The sequence below is a fragment of the Helicoverpa zea genome, chromosome 15 (assembly GCF_022581195.2).
Source record: "Helicoverpa zea isolate HzStark_Cry1AcR chromosome 15, ilHelZeax1.1, whole genome shotgun sequence".
Classification (NCBI taxonomy): Eukaryota; Metazoa; Arthropoda; class Insecta; order Lepidoptera; family Noctuidae; genus Helicoverpa; species Helicoverpa zea.
In genome coordinates, this window is record NC_061466.1 from 7,733,882 (window position 1) to 7,753,737 (window position 19,856).

Consider the following 19,856-nt stretch of genomic DNA (forward strand, 5'->3'; position numbering starts at 1 on the left):
AACATCTTCGGGTCATAAAATCAAACTGCGGTCCCCCAAATGGCCTGCGAAGTGTACTTGATCATGATAATATATCCCCGAGAGCGTTTGTTGAACAAGTTTATGGGTAGGATGATACTTTCATGGATTCTTGCTGATATGACAGAAACTACTTCAAAAGCAATCTATCGTTTTAAAATGAACCCACATATTTCCCGCCTCTACAAAATCGTTTAATTCATTCAGCCGTTCCGCAGTCGATTAAAATAAATGGTTGTACCACTTGACGTGGAGCTAAACTTTGCGCCGTGAAAAATATTTCCATTTCATAGTTTTGTGCGTTTTTTTGAAATAAAAGATACTTCACGTACAAAAGGTGTTTTGTTCGCAGGAATGCTTTATTTTCACGAATTGCTGGGAACAGCAGTAGTCGATCCTAAATTCAGATTCGCAGTGTTTCGTAGTGTTAGCTACTGCTCGGGGCACGTTCTGAAAACTGAACTGGAAATTCTCGTGAAAATAATTAACGAGTCACAAACTCGCTGCAAACTTGTGCAGCTCCAAGCACTCGCATATTAAAAAGCGCGAAGACAACTCGGGTAATAATAATCGCTGGTTCGTCGCCAACACCTGCGTCCCGAAGAGAGGAGTTCGTTAGCGGTCATTAAAACTGCATCTTTAAGGACTAGGGCAGTGCAATAATTGCATCAAGTTTAACCGGGCTCGATCGATGTGAGGGTATTTACCTCGCCGGGCGAAAATAATCCGGGTACCGGTGATGTCAGAAGGCGGCCAGTGCGCAGGCGCGAGGACGCTAGTAGGTTCTAGTGGGTACAGTGGGTAGCCGGGCGTCAGTCGGTCGCCGGCCGCGCGTTGAGCCGGGCGCGCGTGTGCTACTGATGGCGCCCCGTGGCGGCCGGTGAGGCGCCGGCCCCGCCGACCGCCTCGGGTCGACGGGCCAGCCAGGCCAGACGGCCGTTCGTCCCAACATGTCCTTGCTCAGCGTTACAGGTATATAGTGCTGTGTGCCGGCTTCAATGGTGCTAACCTGCTTTGTGTTAACATATATGAGAGTTACGCAGCAATTTGTGGTCGTTATGGACGCGTATTGAATGTGCACAGGTACTTATGGTGGTCACGGCTAAGGACTTGCCTGTGGCAACCTAACACGATCAACTAACGGCCACGTTACATTGATCATTGCTGAGAAAAACAAGTTTCCTTTCTTAGGAGCTCCTCATACATATGTATTGGTAGCTATGACTGCAGGCTTAATGTGTTTCCGAGAACTTTTCGTTTAACTGATATCAGATAAATAAAGTTTGATTACCAGCTTCGATATATTAGTTTGTTTTGCGTGGGTTACGATCGCATATCGGCGTGAATCAACCGTGTGCTATTGGTTATAAAGGTCATAGTCAAGGAGCGCGTGCAATGTTGCATTTTAGCATTTTTATTAAAGTTCGTGACATTTTCTATAACAATTCCTCACTTAAAGTACAAGATTATGCATTATTTATGTGATTTTTCCGCCGAGCTTGAAGTAGTGAGTATACATTGCGCGCTGTCCAGATGTTTTGTTTATGGTCTAACGTTTTTACCAGTCAGTGTATACCGCGGCAATTTCTACAATCGCAAAGTTGAACGTATTCAGACGTCTTCGCCGTGTGTATTGAAGAAAGGCCGCATTATCTGAAGCGAGGTAGTTAATTCAATAGTGCTAGAGCGAGCGCATCGACGGGCCACGCAGGGAGGCTAAGTATAGCTATAGTATACACAATATTCTGCCCCATTTAATGCGGATGTAGGTCGTGAACATAACTAGATGCCTTTGGGTAACTGAAGGAATTAACTGCCTACTTAAGTAATGGTCAGCTTTTTATTTGTTGCGGCATTTTCAGTATTTTTGTATACTACTGTAATTATGCCGATTTTCATACTCTCAAATACTCAGTCTTTTAGACTTAAGACAACACTGAATTTCAATGTCAGTTAATGTACTGCATAAAGTATTCAGAAAAACTCTTTATTTCTTATTATTTTCTTAACAAGTTTTCTTAGTACTTTTAAGATTTTCTTCGAGTTCTGTTGTAATCTCGTCTGCGTATAAAATAACTGGGATTCCTATCGTAATGAAAGTCGACATTGTAGAGTAAATGATGAGGAGGGACGCTTCAAACTCGATTAATTTGCCTTCTTATATTTTTGAATCAGCTTTAAGTCTCAGAAGGTACATTTTGTTCGTGGGACAATTAATTAAATGGGCTGGGTTTAAGAGTATGGACAACGGTCCTTGTTTGTAAATATTGATTATATAAGTACTGTGAACTTAATTTGAGAGGAAAGGTGTTTTACTTTTAAGTTTTGAATCTCGTTTAAGTAATTAAAACATGTTTTGGGGAGCTCTTCATTTGAATCCATTTAAAAGAATAAGGTTGTTTTATATTATGCATATAGGCAGGAATCCTAACTAATATTATAAATGTGAAAGTAACTCTGTCTGTCTGTCTGTCTGTCTGTCTTTTCTTCACGCCTAAACTACTGAACCGATTTGTGTGAAATTTGGTACAGACATAGTTTGGAACTTGAGAAAGGACATAGGATAGTTTTTATTTCAAAAAAAAAAAAAAAATATTCCGGACATATAGCGCCATCTATTGGTCAAACCAAAAATATGCCGGAAGTCACTATATCATGCGAACGAAGTCGCGGGCAAAAGCTAGTAAAAAATATGTGTAAAACAACTCTTTAGAGTGTTTTGGTTACCTAAGTTTGATTGTAACTGACCTATATTAATTTGACTCAATATGATTAGCGGCTCAATACTATGTAGTGTATTACAAATATTTAATATTGTTATAAAAGTAGGAAACTAATCTACTAAAAGCCTATTCTTTGCTGGGGTTGACTTCCAGTTTAGACAGTTGCAGTTGCAACAGTATTTTACATTCAGAGAACATATCTGATCTCCACGACCATCATCAAAAGATTTTTTTTATGGGTTATATTTCATCAATGTTTTCACCAGAGTACATACATTATGTACTTACAGAAGTACATATATCTGTACTTGCACGTGAACACGTAATAAATCTTTGCAATTGTCAAAAAGTTGATTAATCCATTCAAGTGCGTGTAACATGGTATAATAATCATATGTTTTCACGCCCACGTTTTCACGATGAAAAACTCCCGCCTACATTGTTAGCAGTGTGTTTAAGTATTTTTAAAACTCATTTTGTTCCAGAAAAGACAGAAATGCATATTTGAATGTCCATGTTGTGTCGGTGTTTTGATTGGGTGTAAATTAGATCACAATTTCGTCACAATCTGTGAACAATATTTATATTAAGTAACTAAATTGTCTTTACCTTAAATGCCAGTATTGGTAGGTGAATAATATAGATTGTCGGATTCTCGCCACAGAGTGTCTTTGGTTAGCACGTGTGCCTAGAATTTTCAGCTGTTTTAAGTGTTTTGGTGAACTTTTGTGACTTAGTTTTGTGTTTGTGTGTTGTCCTTGTGTTTGTCTCCAGTGGTGTACTGTTATTTCGGTAACTAACAACTTTTTTACAAGCATAATGGATCAAAATAAACCCCCCGATCCCGATCCTCCCGACATCTCTGCATATGCTCCACTTTCCCCGAACTATCCGCTATCCCAACTCGCTGATGTTGCTTGCAGCATCGCGGACTCCCAGACCCCATCAACCTCGAATACCAGAAAACGCTCCGGAGATGATGCCAACATTGGCGTGTCAACCCCGCCATCTAAACAACAAAGAAACCTAGTTGGCCGCAGCAGGTACTCTGCTACTGATAAGGCACCTTTTATCGTTCATGTCTCTCGATTGGAGCCCCAGCCTAACGCCGGTACCTCTCTTCATCCTGTTACATTCGGAATATTCCTACAAAAACATAGCATTACTAACGTTGTCCGAGATGGTGTTAAAAAAGTTGGTAGGAACCGTGTATCTGTAGAGTTCAAATCCCCTCAGGATGCAAACTCATTCATTATCAACAGCATTTTACACAAGAACCGCTATGTTGCCTCTATCCCCACTTTTAATATAACTCGGATGGGAGTTGTGACTGGTGTTCCCACTGATTTAAATGAAGAGGAAGTCCAAAAGTACTTACAGGTCCCTTCAGGTTGTGGTGAAATCCTGAAAGTTCGTCGCATAAACAGGAAAGTAGTTATTGATGGGGTGACTGAATTCAAGGCAACAGAGACATGTGTACTTACATTTGATGGCCAAGTATTACCTCAAAGAGTATTTTGCTGTTACACCTCCCTTCCAGTTCAGCAATATGTTTATCCCACCATCCAGTGCCGTAAGTGCTGCAGGTTTGGTCATGTGGAACTAGTGTGTCGGTCCAAGCCTCGCTGCAGTAAGTGCGGCCATGATCACCCTGGTGATGGTTGCAGCACTTCTGAGGCGGAGGCATTCTGTGTGCTCTGCTCAGGGAATCATTTTGCAAATAGCAAATCATGCCCGGAGTTGGGTAGACAGAAGGCCATTAAGACGGTTATGGCTGAGAAGTCCCTTTCATATGCTGAAGCTAGCAAATCTGTCCCACTTCCTTCTCGCAATTATGCTAATGCTGCAAAAGCTATTCCCGCCCCCACTCAGTCATACCGCAAAACTGTTTTCCTTAAGCCAAAGACCCATGCCCCTCTATCTCCCTCTTATGATAAAGCTGCCCATCAGCAGATTATTAACTCCCCTGCACCTTCACAGCCTGATGGCTGCGCTCTGAATAACCCATTCATTGATAATAATGTTTCCTCAATAATAGATATTCTTATTAAACTTCTATCTACAATTCTATCCACCAATAATACCCAATTACCGTCCAACGTTGCCTACCAACTAACTAACCTTTTATTAAATATTAGAAATGGCGCCTCGCCAAGTATTCCTTCAATGGAATGTGAGGAGCGTGTGGCATAAAAAGCACGACCTCATATTCCTCCTCAACAAATTCAAGCCTCTGGCTTGCTCTGTAGCTGAGACTTGGCTCACCCCGAGTCTCAGTTTTAATATGCCACTATTTAATATTCTCAGATGTGACAGATCTGATGGCTATGGAGGGTCGGCTCTCCTTGTTAATAATCGTGTTCCCCTTTCCACCTTGACTCTTCCGGTTCTGGATGGTGATATGAATATAGTTGCGTGTAAAATTGAGGGTATCACTGTTTTATCAGTGTATATTTCCCATCCTCAGCGTAGGTTTTTAACCACCATTAGGGACATTTTGAATAACATAGTGGGACCTGTGCTCGTCATGGGTGATTTCAACTGTCACCACTTTAGATGGGGCTCCAATCGTTGTGATTCGTTTGGGGAAGGTTTAGTAGAAATCTTGGATGATTTAGACCTTTGCATCTTAAATGATGGTAGTCCTACTCGTAGATCCCTTCCAGGACAGCAAAAGAGTTGTGTAGACCTCACATTCTGTTCAGTAGAGTTGGCGGCATCAATTCATTGGGAATGTACTACTCTGACGCATGGTAGCGACCATTACCCCATTGTTGTAACTTTAATTAATAAAACTTATTTAGAGAAAACGTCTCCTCCACTATTGAAGTACAACTTGTCCAAACCTGATTGGTCGAGGTTTGCATCTTTACTGGAGGAGAAAATTAGTGTGCTTCCAAATTTAACTTCAAGTTTCCAAGATTCTTCTGGTCACTGCCATGCTAAGAGCTGTTACGATGGCTTTATCTCGGCCATTACCTCAAGCGCAGACTCTACATTTCCGTTGCGTAACTGTGCCAGAAATAAAATCCCGTCACCCCCGTGGTGGGATCAAGAATGCACATCGGTTATTAAAGAAAGAAAAGAGACCGAAAAACAGTACAATGATGCGATGAATAGCGACAATCTTATACGGTACAGACGAGTGTTAGCTCAATCTCGGCGGCTTCTTCGCAAGAAGAAACGTCGCGGTTGGGTTAAGTTTTGCACTTCTCTATCCCCTTCCACTCCCATTTCAGCAGTTTGGAAGAGCATTAATCGTTTCAGGCGAGGCTGCTCCCCATCTATCTCTTCCCCTATCTCGAGAGAAACTGCTGAATCCTTTTTCGACAAAATTGCTCCAGCCTATGTTCCTTCTTCCTCAGAACTTCTGCTCCCGTCTGTAAATATTGTGGATGATCCTATGAATGAACCATTTTCGTTGGAGGAACTTGATGCGGTATTACGTCATGTTAGGGATTCCGCCCCTGGCATAGACGGCATACCGTACTCATTTGCAGTTCATTTTGGTTTTGAAGCAAAAAAATATTTTTTAGGAATAATAAATTATTGCTATCAATTTGGTTGGGTTCCTGAACAGTGGAAAGCTCAGATAGTAATTCCCCTTTTGAAGCCCGGCAAGACTGCTGATGATCCGAATGGCCTTAGACCAATTGCTTTGTCCTCAGTGTTGGCCAAGATATTGGAACATTTAATTAAAAACAGACTTGAGTGGTTGGTGGAGTCTAGGGATCTACTGCCGAGTAGTCAGTTTGGCTTTAGAAAGGGGCTTAGCACCATGGACAGTGTGGCAATTTTGGTTACTGATATCCGTACAGCCTTTTCCAAAAATGAATCCGCTGTAGCCACTTTCCTTGACATCTCTTCCGCATACGACAGCGTCCTTCTTCCTGTTCTCAGGCAAAAATTGCAACAGCTGAGGATTCCGGGTAAGATGGTACAATGTATATGCGCACTCCTCATGTCTCGCTCTTTGATGCTCAGAGTGCAGGGGGAGGTATTTGAGGTGAGACAGACGTGGAAGGGCCTTCCCCAAGGCTCAGTTCTAAGCCCTCTACTATACAACCTGTATACAGCAGACATTGGCTCCTGCCTTAATTCTGACTGCCACCTTTTACAGTACGCTGACGATCTAGTGTTGTATGTAGTAAATCCATCTATTACGGACGCTGCCTCATCTCTCTGTCTCTCCCTGGACTCTCTGCACACATGGCTTTTGGACCATGGTCTCTCGTTATCCGCCCCAAAAAGCTCGGTAGTGATTTTTTCCCGAAAACTACTGATCCCTCAGGTCTCAGTTAACATTCAAGGACAAGATATCCCCATAGGCAACAAAACAAAATTTTTAGGCGTTTTCTTAGACTCAAAATTATCCGGGATTCACCACTTTAATTACTTGATCAAAAGATGCGAAAGAGCAATCTCCATCTTGAAAGCTCTCGCTGGTGTCTGGTGGGGGGCCCACCCCTTCACTATGAAACTGGTCTACAACGCCTTAGTCCGTAGTATCCTGGACTATGGGTCACACCTGGTGATTCCAAGCAACAAAGGTGCCTTGGCCGGTTTAGATAGGATTCAGTCTCAATGCCTTCGAATCATCTCAGGTTGCATGAAGTCGTCGCCTATTAACGCCTTGCAGGTCGAATGCGCTGAACCCCCCCTAGCCCTAAGACGTCAGTACCTCGCTTCCCGTTTCCTATCCAGGGTTATACCCAAGTCATCTCACCCCCTCATCCCAAAACTCAGAGAGCTTGACACTCTTTGTCACAGCTCCAAATATTGGGAACACAAAGAAATTCCCCTATTCCTAAAAGCATATCGGTTTTTTCAAAATTTAGAATCCCCCATTGCTCCACATCCCAGACTTCCTCTATTTAATTACCCTTATGAAGTACTTTGCTTCACCCCTAAAATATTTTATAACATTGGCATATCCAAAAACTCCCCGTCTGCAAATTCGGCCTTTAATGCGGTTTTGGGTGAACGATGGATTGGATTTCAAAAGTTCTTCACGGATGCTTCCAAATCAAATGGTGGCTGTACTGGAGCCGCGGTTTACTATCAGAACTCTAAAATAATTTTGAAATTCAGATGTCCGAAGGAGTCTTCAGTATTTACAGGCGAGTGTGTGGCACTATTGGAAGCTTGTCGTTTTATAGAGTCCCATGAGATTAGCTATGGAGTTATATTTACTGACTCCCTTAGCTGTCTCCAAGCCCTATCCCAGAATCCCTTTAGAACTAAACTCCACTGTCCTATTGTCCTGGATATTAAAAAGTCCCTTTTCTCCTGCACTAGGCAAGAGAAAGAAGTACACTTAGTCTGGATCCCTAGCCACTGCGGTATAGCGGGCAATGAATGTGCCGATGCATTGGCCAAAGATGCGTGTTCATCTGAGTCCGCTGACCTTGCACACTTCTCCCTTCAAGGGCATGACCTGCTAAACCTCCCCAAATTGAGTCTTGAGACCTCGTGGCAGGAATGGTGGAACATCTCAGGCAAAAAGAAGGGTAGCTCTTATTTCGCCATTCAACCGGTTGTAAAACCAAAACCGTGGTTTTCCAATTTCAAAAAATACCCTAAACGGGTAATCTCAGTCCTGTGCAGAATACGGTTAGGTCACTGCTGTACACCGGTCTTTCTGCGCAAAATTCGGGTGCAGGATTCATCCCTCTGCGAGTGTGGTCTGGATGAAGGTACCCTGGACCATATATTTTTTGACTGTCCTATCAACTCATCCTTTGATTTATATGGTCGTCTCCAAAAACTTAAAATCCCTCTCCCGACTAATTTCCGTTCCCTCCTATCCCACTCCTGTCCAGAACTGCTCCAGATGCTGTTGATGTTTATTAATCAAAACAATATTAAATTATAAACTGTGGCCTATATTTAGGCCACAGTTTGTATGGTTGTGGTATATATTTTATGTTATGTGTTACTAACATTTTGTTGTTGTTTTTATATATGTAAGTGTATTTCTGTTTGTTTCAGTGTCGTCCTACTAACACATTAAGTTACACAAGATCGGCCACAGCACCATCTTAAATCAATATATATATATATTTTTTTATTTATTTTTTTAATTGTAAGCACTTCTTGCTTCTCATTTCACTTGTCATTGGCAGAATCGTCGAAGTTGACATCGACACGGATTGCCATATACAAAAAATAGAATAGAATATAGATTGTCATAGTGATTTGTTCATTCAATTAGTTTTAATTTATCACTCATCTCTAAGTGATAAACGATACCCAAATTACAATTTTAATAATCGGATAGCAATTTTATATGATTAGGAAAAACTTTTGAAAAATATGAGAACTTTTTCTGCAATACGCAGTTGTATATATATATGTATATAGGTTTATTTTAACTTTTTGAAATTAATACGCATGAGAGTAATTGTGTTACCAAATAATAATATTAACATAGCAAAATCTTTAGATTTATGTGGCCATTGGCAAACGAAATAGAAGTACGTAAACGTTTAAATATCAATGTCAAGTTTTTAGCCTTAAATAGGGCTCTCCGGTACTCGCGTGGGTGTTGTCAAACAAAGGGATTATATTGAGCACCCTTTGGTCAGTACTTGCGCGTCAATACAAACCAATTTCAAAACCGAAATCTCTACCTATTGTTAGAAATAAATTTTAAGCTTAAAATAAAGGTACTTAGATTTATTCCACAGGATTTTGTACTTAAAATTTACGTGTGTGATTGTATGAGTACACTCATAGAAGTAGGTATGTGTATAAAATATAGCAGCAATAGTTTTTGAAACACAAGTCCTCCAACACTCTAGAAATAACTTAGAAACTTAATCAAGTATGTTTGAAGTTTGAGGCGTTGGTGATTCTTCGCGTTATTGCATTAAGTTTCAAGGGCTTGATAAATGGATATGAACAAAGCTTTATTACCATCCCCTTCAGGGTTTCTAATGTAAGAAATACAAGTCTTATTTCTTTATCTAGCTGTTACAGTAAACTACTAAAGCAATTTTAATAGAGATAAAATAATTTTCAAAGAGGTGTTTCTAGTACCCTCAGGGCATGAATTAAACTCAAGTAAAGTTACAGGTAGGTTATTTCACGAAACAGGTTGAACCATAGTTGTGTGTTTTAATATACATGCACATTGTCTTTGTATAAGTGATCAACTTGGCTACAACGGTTAGTGGGAAAACTTTTTATCAGTGAACGCACAATTTGTGGAAGAGAATTGGCAGTTCTTCGGTTGAAAGAACAAACAAACAAAACTATTAATACTTTTTAAAGTATTAAAGAGAATTACTACAGTCTGACGCCAGTCTAACCAATGAGTATCGGGTTGCCCGGGTAACTGGGTTGAGGAGGTCAGATTGGTAGTCGTTCCTTGTAAAGCACTGGTACTCAGCTGAATCCGGTTAGACTGGAAGCCGACCCCCACATAGTTGGGAAAAGGCTCAGGAGATGATGATGAAAGAGTACTACTATCGTTCTTTACTCAGTTTCTTACAGCTAAAGTTACCAGCAAACGCTCTTGAAAAATAATAAATATAGTACAGTATTTCTTTCTTTCTTTCCCTTAAGAGTAGCATATCAAACAATCCTTTTCTTATAGATTTTCGCGTCGAAGCCTTTTTTCCAATTCCCTATTGGTCTTGAAGTTATGAAGATTTTTTTTAGTGCGCGAGTGGTATATCGCTTTCAATAACAATGATGTATCGAAATCATATGTCTAGGTTATATAGTGAATTCTTTGTGATAGGCTTAATGTTAGAAGTTATGTTCACGGTACTAGGTAAATAGTACTGTGAAAATTTGCATTAAATTGTTCTGAGTCCATTCTTGAATTGTGATGTTGGGAGACTTTTCATTTGACTTTGAATTAATAATTATTTTGATATGAATAGAAAATATTTAATAGAATACAAGAAAGCGTATGGCGAAAGTATATCATTATAGAATGAACAGCGAAAAGTCTGAAGACAAATTAATCTTGAAAATTTTATCGATAAGTTACCAATCTCTTTAATTACAGCGTAAAATAATTTTCAACTTTCTGCTAAATACTCTGAAACGTAAACAAACCCGTGAGCGACCAAATCTCGTTGATCATTTAACCAGATTATTGGAAACTGCAACAGGTTTCTATGGTATTTCCACAAAATTCACAATCACATGTTCGTGGCGAGAGACTATGTTGAGTTCATTACAACAAACCAAAGCCTGGTGCCTGGAGCCTGGAGCCAAATGGTAAAGCACTAGCCTGTCAGTACATATAAATAAGCAGATTCGATTCCAGAAAATGTAGCTATTCTAACACAATAGGTATCTTCTAAGTGTATATTAAACGCCACTGATTAAGTTATAGGTGGATGAAATCTTGAGGAAACCTGAACTTTAAATTCTGAAATTTCCAATCCGCCTTTACCAAGCATGGTGATTAATGCTCATTCTTTTTGTGTGTGAGAAACGGCTTGCAGTGGGTCAGTAAAAAACCTGATTTAATGGTCCCAGTTCATCGAATATCCAATATTAGCAAAAGGTCCGAGTTTTCATGAAGTCGAATTATTATCGGGTGTGAATAAAATGCACACAGGGAATTCTCGAAAGCCGACAACGGGGTGATAACGTTTTATTGTCATGGTTGTATGTTGACTCCCTAGTTTTGGTTGTGAATTTATGTTTACGGTGATTTTATTTAAGTTTTACTGAGGCTGAAAGGATTTTTATTGTAAACAAGAATCAATGCAGTTGTTTTTATATAAGATTCACATATATTTTTCTTGTTTTGTCAAATTCAAATGAGATTTGACATGATGGTAAATAAGGTTAAAGAAGAATGGTCTATTGAAAATTGATATTGGTTATTAACTTCTTATGAAAGTATTTGTTTATAAGCATTAACTAAATGCGAATAAAAGGTACTGATAATAATATTATGGAATTGGTTTTTCAAAGGGAATATGATTGCTCGTTCGCTATAATGTTGGACACATATATATACCAGTCTAGTCTTGTTATTACAAGAAAATATATCAGTGTTTTAGCTCACAAACAACTAGATACAACCATATTTGTGTTATTTCGCGTGATCTGCCTACATTTAGCATTGATATCCACAATTTATAGGTACCAATGTTATTACGTAATGCTACATGCTACCATAGGCGAATTAACCACAGATATGATACATGGTTATTCTGTTTTTAGATTTCTAAAATAATATACGAATGGCCTACAGAGTTGTTATTTAATAACATCTACAATGTGTTCTGAAAACTGTTTTATAAGGGTTTGTAAACATTGTATATAATGAATTTTATTGGGTTTTGTGTCAACATTTCAATTTGCGTTACAATTTATGTCATTAAAAACTTAAACAACTTTTTACATAATCTTAATAAAATTATATACACCTATTATCTAACTTATTACCTACTATGTACACTTACTATAAATATATAAAAAAAATATAATTGAAACACATTGTTAATCTTTATATGCATTTAAAAAAGTATAAATAAGATTTTGTGTTAAGTACCAGCCTGATAAAGCTCGGAATTAATTATCGGTTACCGGTGTGGGCACAGTTTAATATCAATCTTTAATACTCCGAGATACATAATATTGTGGATCCTGGATATTATTTAAACAGCTGGGGCATTCGGAAATCACTCTTACCAGGGGGGTATCGGTTGCCCTGGTAACTGGGTTGAAGAGGTCAAATAGGCAGTCGATGTTTGTAAAAAAACAATAATACTCAGATATATCCAAGCTGTTCAGATGGGCCATTTATTATAGAATTTTTGAAAATTTTTGTTCTATTCACCTAAAAGAATTTTAAGCTTCTTATCTTGTGTAAGTAATGCTGATTGCTTTGGCAATAATTAAGGAGAGCAACAATAAATAAACCGTGCCTGAAAACTTGCTCGATTTAATTTTCATAAACTTTTCAGACGGTTCATGCTTTTGTTTCGAATACGTTACATTGCTAATGTCTATTCTTATGTAAGATTTGTTAACTTCAGTATATTTTCTATTATAGATAAGTATTATGTTCTAGTGCGTAAAATGGTTGGATAGTTTGATAGATAGATGACGTTGTGTGAATGTATGAGAGATGTTAGGAGACCGCGTTACAACAAACATAAATCATTTGTTTTTAAGATCCTTCATATTCATATTTTTGACCGTTTCATAATATACTTTTGCAAAATAGGTAAATGGTTTGGCCATCAAAATAATCATTCGCATCGTTGTCGATAGATAACGTGTATACACTCAAAAAATAAACCAAAAGTGCAATATTATCGGAACAAAAATTTTCCAACGTAATAAAAGCTTTTGTTTGATAAGTGATAAAACAATCACCAATAGTTTTATTGGCAATTTATTTTTAGCGTTTTCCAATTGGTTAATAATATGTAGCGGCCTAATTACGTAATACGTGGCAATCTCAATTTTATTGTTTTCAGTTTAGCGTGTTTTGTTAAAAGAAAGCGGTCAAGTGCGAGTTGGACTAGCGCAAGAAATTTCGCAATTTCTTAAGTTAATGATAGTATCCTTAGAAATTGCGTTTGTTGTATGGGAGCTTTCAAAAAATTTAATTTTATACCGTAAAAAATTTATAGTTGTATATTTCTGGTTTTAGGTCACAATTAATATGCAGCTTCAATTTAAAATAATGACATAAATGCATACGATGGATCGGAAAATACATGACGGTGATTAGCTCTTCATTTCCCATATGCATACGAAAGTGCATTTGTTTTAGGCCATCGATCCGTTGGTATATTTAGTCTCACACTGGAAATACTTGTGTACTGCAGTTGAGTGAAGTTTATAACGTGTCGTGATCGTGTTTGTTTGACTTAATAAGTTTACATATGTGTGGACAGAGATTTTATATACGTAAATAGCAAACTATTTATTATTTACAGTATCTTTTACTATATTTTTAGATTTTGGTAAACACCTGTTTAAGTGTAGGTCAATCGGTAATATTTGTGCATTTTTGTGTATTAACCCATACCGAGGCATTTAATCTTATTTTTGTTTACCTATTGTATTTTTCTATCAATTATACACAGCATATAGTTTATTAATTACTGAGATCATTAACGTTAAGACCAACTTTCACCAACTTTTAATTAAATTATCATCCTCCAAAAACTTCACAAACTATTCCATCCGTTATATTATAAGTTACATATTCCAAACACAACATCGAATACCGCATGTATCTCGTGGTTACAAATCGGAACATCCTGTATTTTCCCACGGGTATCGGTTAAGGCGACTAGGCGCTTACGCCTAGATCCTACGCCTACATACCTCTCTGTTCACGTAAGTAATACTAGCTATGATCGCTTGCCAACGGTTAAAAGCTGTTTGCTATCAAGATATAGTTGGGGTCGTAAATCCAATGGAGATTTATAGACTGGCTGTTTCAGACTAGTTTTAGTGTACCTATCGTGAGATGCATGATACATCATCTGTCTTGCTATTTCCGAGTATGTTGGGATCGGATTTTAGTCTAATACGATGCAGTTAAGTACTAGTGTTGTGCACGGTGCAAATACCTATCGGATCATCTCAACTTAGTGACTTGGGAAACCCGATATCACTTGTTTAGACTAGTTGTCATTCTGGCTTCTAACTACCATTAACGACTGCCAAACTGGCAAAGATTTTCAACCGATAGTTGGAATTTACTATGGTGCACCTGTTACGTGACTAATAAATAAGCATTTAAGCATTCAAAGTTTAAGTCCACCTAACAGAAAATATATTTAATATAGAAATTAAATGAAATTTCTTACTAGATGAACAGTTATAGAACGTCGAATATTCCAACTTTCATGACACGCAAGTGATTTTTCAGATCTTTAAAAGTTGCAGCACAACTCATGATTGCCGCTCTTCAGTAAATATTTTATGAAACTGCTACACTTATGAGAAAGTTCACAAACTCTTATAACTTGATAATATAAATTGATAGACGAACAAGTTTACGAGACAATTTTTACTTTGATATTAAGTTATTTTATTTCTCGTTAAAGTTATGCAAGTTGTCTATAGTTTAGTACTTAATATAGATATTAAATTACTTTTTATTGTTTATGAACTCGTATTTTGATTTATCTGCTTATTTTTTCAGTACTAGCTTTCGCCCGCGGTTTCACTCGCGTCCCGAAGCCGGATGGTGACAAAAACTATCCTAAAACCTTCTCTCGGGTCTAAGTTACTTCCCTTCTAATTTTCAGCCAAATCGGTCAAGTCGATTTCATGTTATGTCGTGACAACGGAAAGCGGGTTTCATTTTTATATATATAAGATTTGAAACGAGTTACTTACTGAAGCATACTTTGTATTTCAAGCAGCGCCTTAGTTATGTAATTGCTGTTCCCTACGGGTTTTGCAACTAGGCATTCACTAATAACTCAAAAAGAAAAATGTATACAGAGCTTTAGTCTGTGATAAATAAAACATTTAGAAATGTGTTTAAGAATTATTCCATTCGAGCCGATAATACTTTGATAAAAACATCAAAGGATTTTGCAAAACAAAATATTAAAGCATGCATATTCTTTGGCTTGTGAAAATCTATTGAAACGTTTATAGATAATCTGGTGCACACACTTGAAGGATATAAGAAAGGAGGTGGTATTATGTGTCTATGACATGGAGAACAAAATGACTAGCGGAGGTGCCATAACGGAAAATCTAAGAAAGTAGCGCGCCAAAATGCGGGTGTGCGGGGGGCGAGCAACGTTACTGTCTACGCCCTCATACGCCTTCTTTGGACCCGTTCATTTTTTTGTTACAAAAATCGTTGAAAGATGTCTCAAAGAACCCGAACGCCTCGACAGTCCACTCGTAACTGATCGCTTTGGTCATGGCCACCGTACGTTTTTGACCTACATAGAAGAAAGCGCCTGACCTACGTAACTTATGGAATCTCCAATCATCTTTCCTTACTCCGTGGTCTATGCCTTGGTGGAGTACAGGCCTGCCTACATAGCGAGCTCACATAAGCTCATATTGACATATTAAACTGGTATATACTGTACATGTTATGAGCGGAAGAGTATTTGGTTGTAACAAAAGGCTTTTGAATTGAGCATTGAGATCTTTTTTTATGGGTACAAAGAACAGTATAACCAAACAAAAAAGTTATTAATAAACTGTAATGCATATGTATTTGTTTAGAACAGTGTGCATTTTGTAGGACTATTTTTTTACTAGAACTTTCTGACCGCCTTAAAACTCGGTGTGTTCTATTTTTCTCCTACAAAAATCGATCACCGATGATGTTGTTGACGTTGGCTGGCAGCTATAGGATAACTTTACCCACATATTATAAATCAAAAATATATTTTTTACGAGTAAAAATCCTTATAATCATATAAAAACATCCCCAAAACACGAACACAACAGCTCAACGTCACAACACGTCCCCTAAAATTTTGTCTACGAAATCGGTTTAACGCGAAAAAAAGTAAGATTGGCGGCAAAAACCTGCCGTTTCCTTATTCCGGTGTAATCACGTAAGATTGTCAGTTTTCGCATGAATTATAAAGCGAGGAGATATCGGAAAAAAAGCTGGAATCATTTAGATATTCATGAACAACAGATGCTGTTGCGTGAACCGGTTTTACATCTCGTTGTTGATTTTTGTTTCTTGGTAAAAGGAAGAGTTTGTGATTGTTTGCTATAGATTCATGATTTTGTTTGTGTGTTTTTAAGGTTTTTGGTTTGTTTACAAGTTTATTTATCTTTCTTCTCTTATGGAAATAATATGTCAAATATTCATCAGAATGTGTTCTACAGTTTAAAGCTCCCGCCCACTCCAAACTTTTAGTCGGCCAACAGTTTGTCGGGCTCATAAATCAGTTTGAAGATGTATGGTAATACGTACATTATAAAGATTTGGCCAATATGAGATCGACTTAAAAGATTGAAGTTTCATCATTTCTAAAAATAAAACGTAAATAAGAAACTGTAGTTCAAAAAAGTACGCTAATATTCATGTAAAAGTAAAATATAAGCAAATCAAACTAACTCCTACAATGCTACTTACAAAAACGTTTTTTGTTAGCTTCAGTACGGGCGTTATTATGCCAATTTGCCATTTCTTGCCGCGCCAACTTTGATGTCGTTCCAAGCACAACTTTAATAATTAAGTTATTCCAAATGACCTTAAGAAGTCGCATAGCTTATCTGATTTTCAAATTCAATCTCTTTACAGAGGACCTGAAACTTTTGAGAACTTTTTTTCAGAAATTCGTAAAGTTTTTTCGAGTGTCATGTTCTGACGTTGGTCTGAAGAAATTGGAGCACTGTGTATAATTGAAATTGTTTTTCTTCTTTATGATTTATGTTCTTATTGTATCACTTATTTGCTTATCTATTTATACTTTTGGAAATAATTTGTGCTGGCTTCTAGTGTAGTGTTAAAACTTACTTCTGTACGCTATGTATGAAAGTAATTACTCCAAAACAAAATTGAAACAATAGGTAATGGAATAGATTGAATCCATTTTGAATTCGCACACAGTAGTAAGATTTCCCCAGGGGCCAACACATACTTCACTTTCAATAACTATGAATGGAACGTGACTCCGCTGACAGATCTTGGGGGAAAAAATGATATATGTGAATATATTCAAATAAACTACGAAATTACTTTTATAGAAATATATTTTTGTATCTTATGGAATAGAATAGAAAATGAAAAATCACGATTGAAAGTTACATTACTAAAGTGTGAAAATACACGTGGCATGAATTTCACAAAAGCAGTTTTTTACACATCATCGAATGAAACCATTTTGCTAGTCCTAGAAAAGCACATTTTTAAGTTGAAACCTATAAAACTGTTTTTCTACGAAAAACCGATAGTCACGCTTTTCAGTGAATATTAGAGTATTCAGCTCATACCTCTATCATCAATCAGTTTAATGATTTCTCTTTGAAATGTCTGCGATTTTTCAGCCTGCTGGCAGTTTCGACCTTTTTTAAAGGCACAGGCTGTTTCCTTCGTGCCTGAAAAATGTGTCTGTGTTTTTAAGCGAAGTGATCTGGTAGGAAAATAGTGGTATTTTTCACCCTATTTACATAAGCGTGGCGAGCAACACTCTCTCAGGGAGAGAAAATATATCAACGTCTTACATTGTTCGTGAATGTTGGAGGAAATTTAATTTTTAATGACACTTTAGTAAGGAACCATTTTTATCCTTGTGACGCGTAAGTTATGGCACTAGTAAAGCTTAAAAACTTTAACCTCACTTTTTATGGGAAATCATCAAACGACGGCCGGATTGTTTCTTCGAAGCCCTTTATTTACCAGGGCCGCGATCACCCTTTCAAACAATACCCAGCCAACTTTAACATCACTTTAGTTAGTATTCCAAGCGACTGAATCATTCAGCTTTCCAATACTCACAAACTTTCCTCGCATCCTAACTCTCAGAAACAATTTTCTTATTATTTCTTCGTACCAGTAGCTTATGACTTGTACCATCCCCCAAGGCAGGTGTACTCGGGGAACTATGTCAAGATGAACCATTTTTTAATCGTGTCGTCACAAGTATGAAGCGGCACTTGGATGGATTCCGTCCCTAAATACTGAATAAGACTTTGTTATGGTTAAGTCTTTAATTGGACACTTGGTTGCTTAACGGTTACGTGAGTGTTAGGTAATTTACTCTTATCGTATATAATTTGCTCGTCTTAGGTGAGGGCTTGTAGAAAAATCTTAAGGTATTATTATGATCGAGTAGAGATAAAAATTGATTAGATAGGAGCATTATATGTTTTGAAGTTCTGATTTGGAGTGCTCCTAAATATACTTTCTTTATTGGTACCATGTAAGACACAAATACACAGAGGTTCTATATAACATAGTAAGAAAATAAACTGTCCCGTTGGTCTATTAATCGCCAGCGCCACCGCCATGCACATGGTATCAGTTTCATACTAGGGAATCTTTTTGTATGTTTTCAGTAACTTTCACAAAAATACAACCCGTGCATTTAACGGCACGTAAAGTCGGCCTCCCCGACTGTTATCCAGTAGCAATCGCTGTTAAAATTAATCTTCAAAGGCCGTCAGGATCTGAGAAAATTAGGACACTAGAGCTTGTTAGGTGATTAAACGTATAGCTCAGTCGATAAGAAGAGATGATAATGTACTAATAATTGTAATAGTATGTGTATTTAATGTAGGTAATGTATATAATGTGATCCTGAAGATTTTGTCGCACTATAATAGTGAAAGGCCACGTCTACTCATATAAGTAATGATGTACTTACTGATATGAGATACTGTCATACGAATACTCATAGATAGATCATGAGCTGTCAAATGCCAACAAAATGGACAATATTATTGGTTTTATCTCACCTTTGCGGAATAGTATCTAAGGGTATGTAAATGGAAATAGAAATATAATAAATTGTATGGATTGTTTTGTAAAATAAGCGGTTGACAACCGTTAGATTCATAAGGATACAAAAATTACTGAGAGGATCTTAAAATAATTGGAAGTATGGATAAAATAAGTTATACATAACTCTTATCTTTTCATAAAGACCACTTGTTTTAGTCATGTTTAATAATCAACCATAAGACAGTGTTTAAAACTTTGCCAATTAAAATTCTCATTATAATACTAACACTAATAGATATAATTACATCTACTACACTAATACAAATCCATATATCACCCGTTTATAATAGAACAGTAGAACAGGTGTAGGTCGTAATGTCGGCTGTAACAGCGTAATTCGTAGTTAATATGAAATGGTGTGCAATGAATATATTGCAGGCAATTATTCGCTCACCTGTAGAGTGATGTTCCTTGTAATTGATTCTGTTATTGTCTGTACGGTTTGCAGATGAAATTTGTTCTAGTATACGAATGGTTAATAGTTCCTATACGAACAATGAATAGAAAGTTTTGTGTATAGATACGCATTTAGGTTTTTAAATGAACATTGTTCAGTTTATAGTGTTAATTTTAAATCTCATAAGTCAAGAAGCCATGAACATCGAATGTCATTTTAATGAACAGTGGCCTAATGCTCAATCCTTCTCCGTGTGAGAGGAGGTATGTGCCCAGCACGC

The 19,856-nt window shown here is 37.4% G+C and overlaps 1 protein-coding gene across 1 annotated transcript in view; it reads left to right on the plus strand.

Annotated features, from left to right (window-relative positions):
- Positions 1 to 845: 845 nt before the first annotated feature.
- Positions 846 to 19,856, plus strand: part of LOC124637218 (protein unc-13 homolog A-like) — a 92,282-nt gene continuing 73,271 nt past the window's right edge. The window contains exon 1 of the mRNA XM_047173580.1: positions 846 to 990. Coding sequence (XP_047029536.1) covers positions 969 to 990 — 22 coding nt within the window. The 5' untranslated portion in view covers positions 846 to 968. The remainder of the gene's footprint in view (positions 991 to 19,856) is intronic.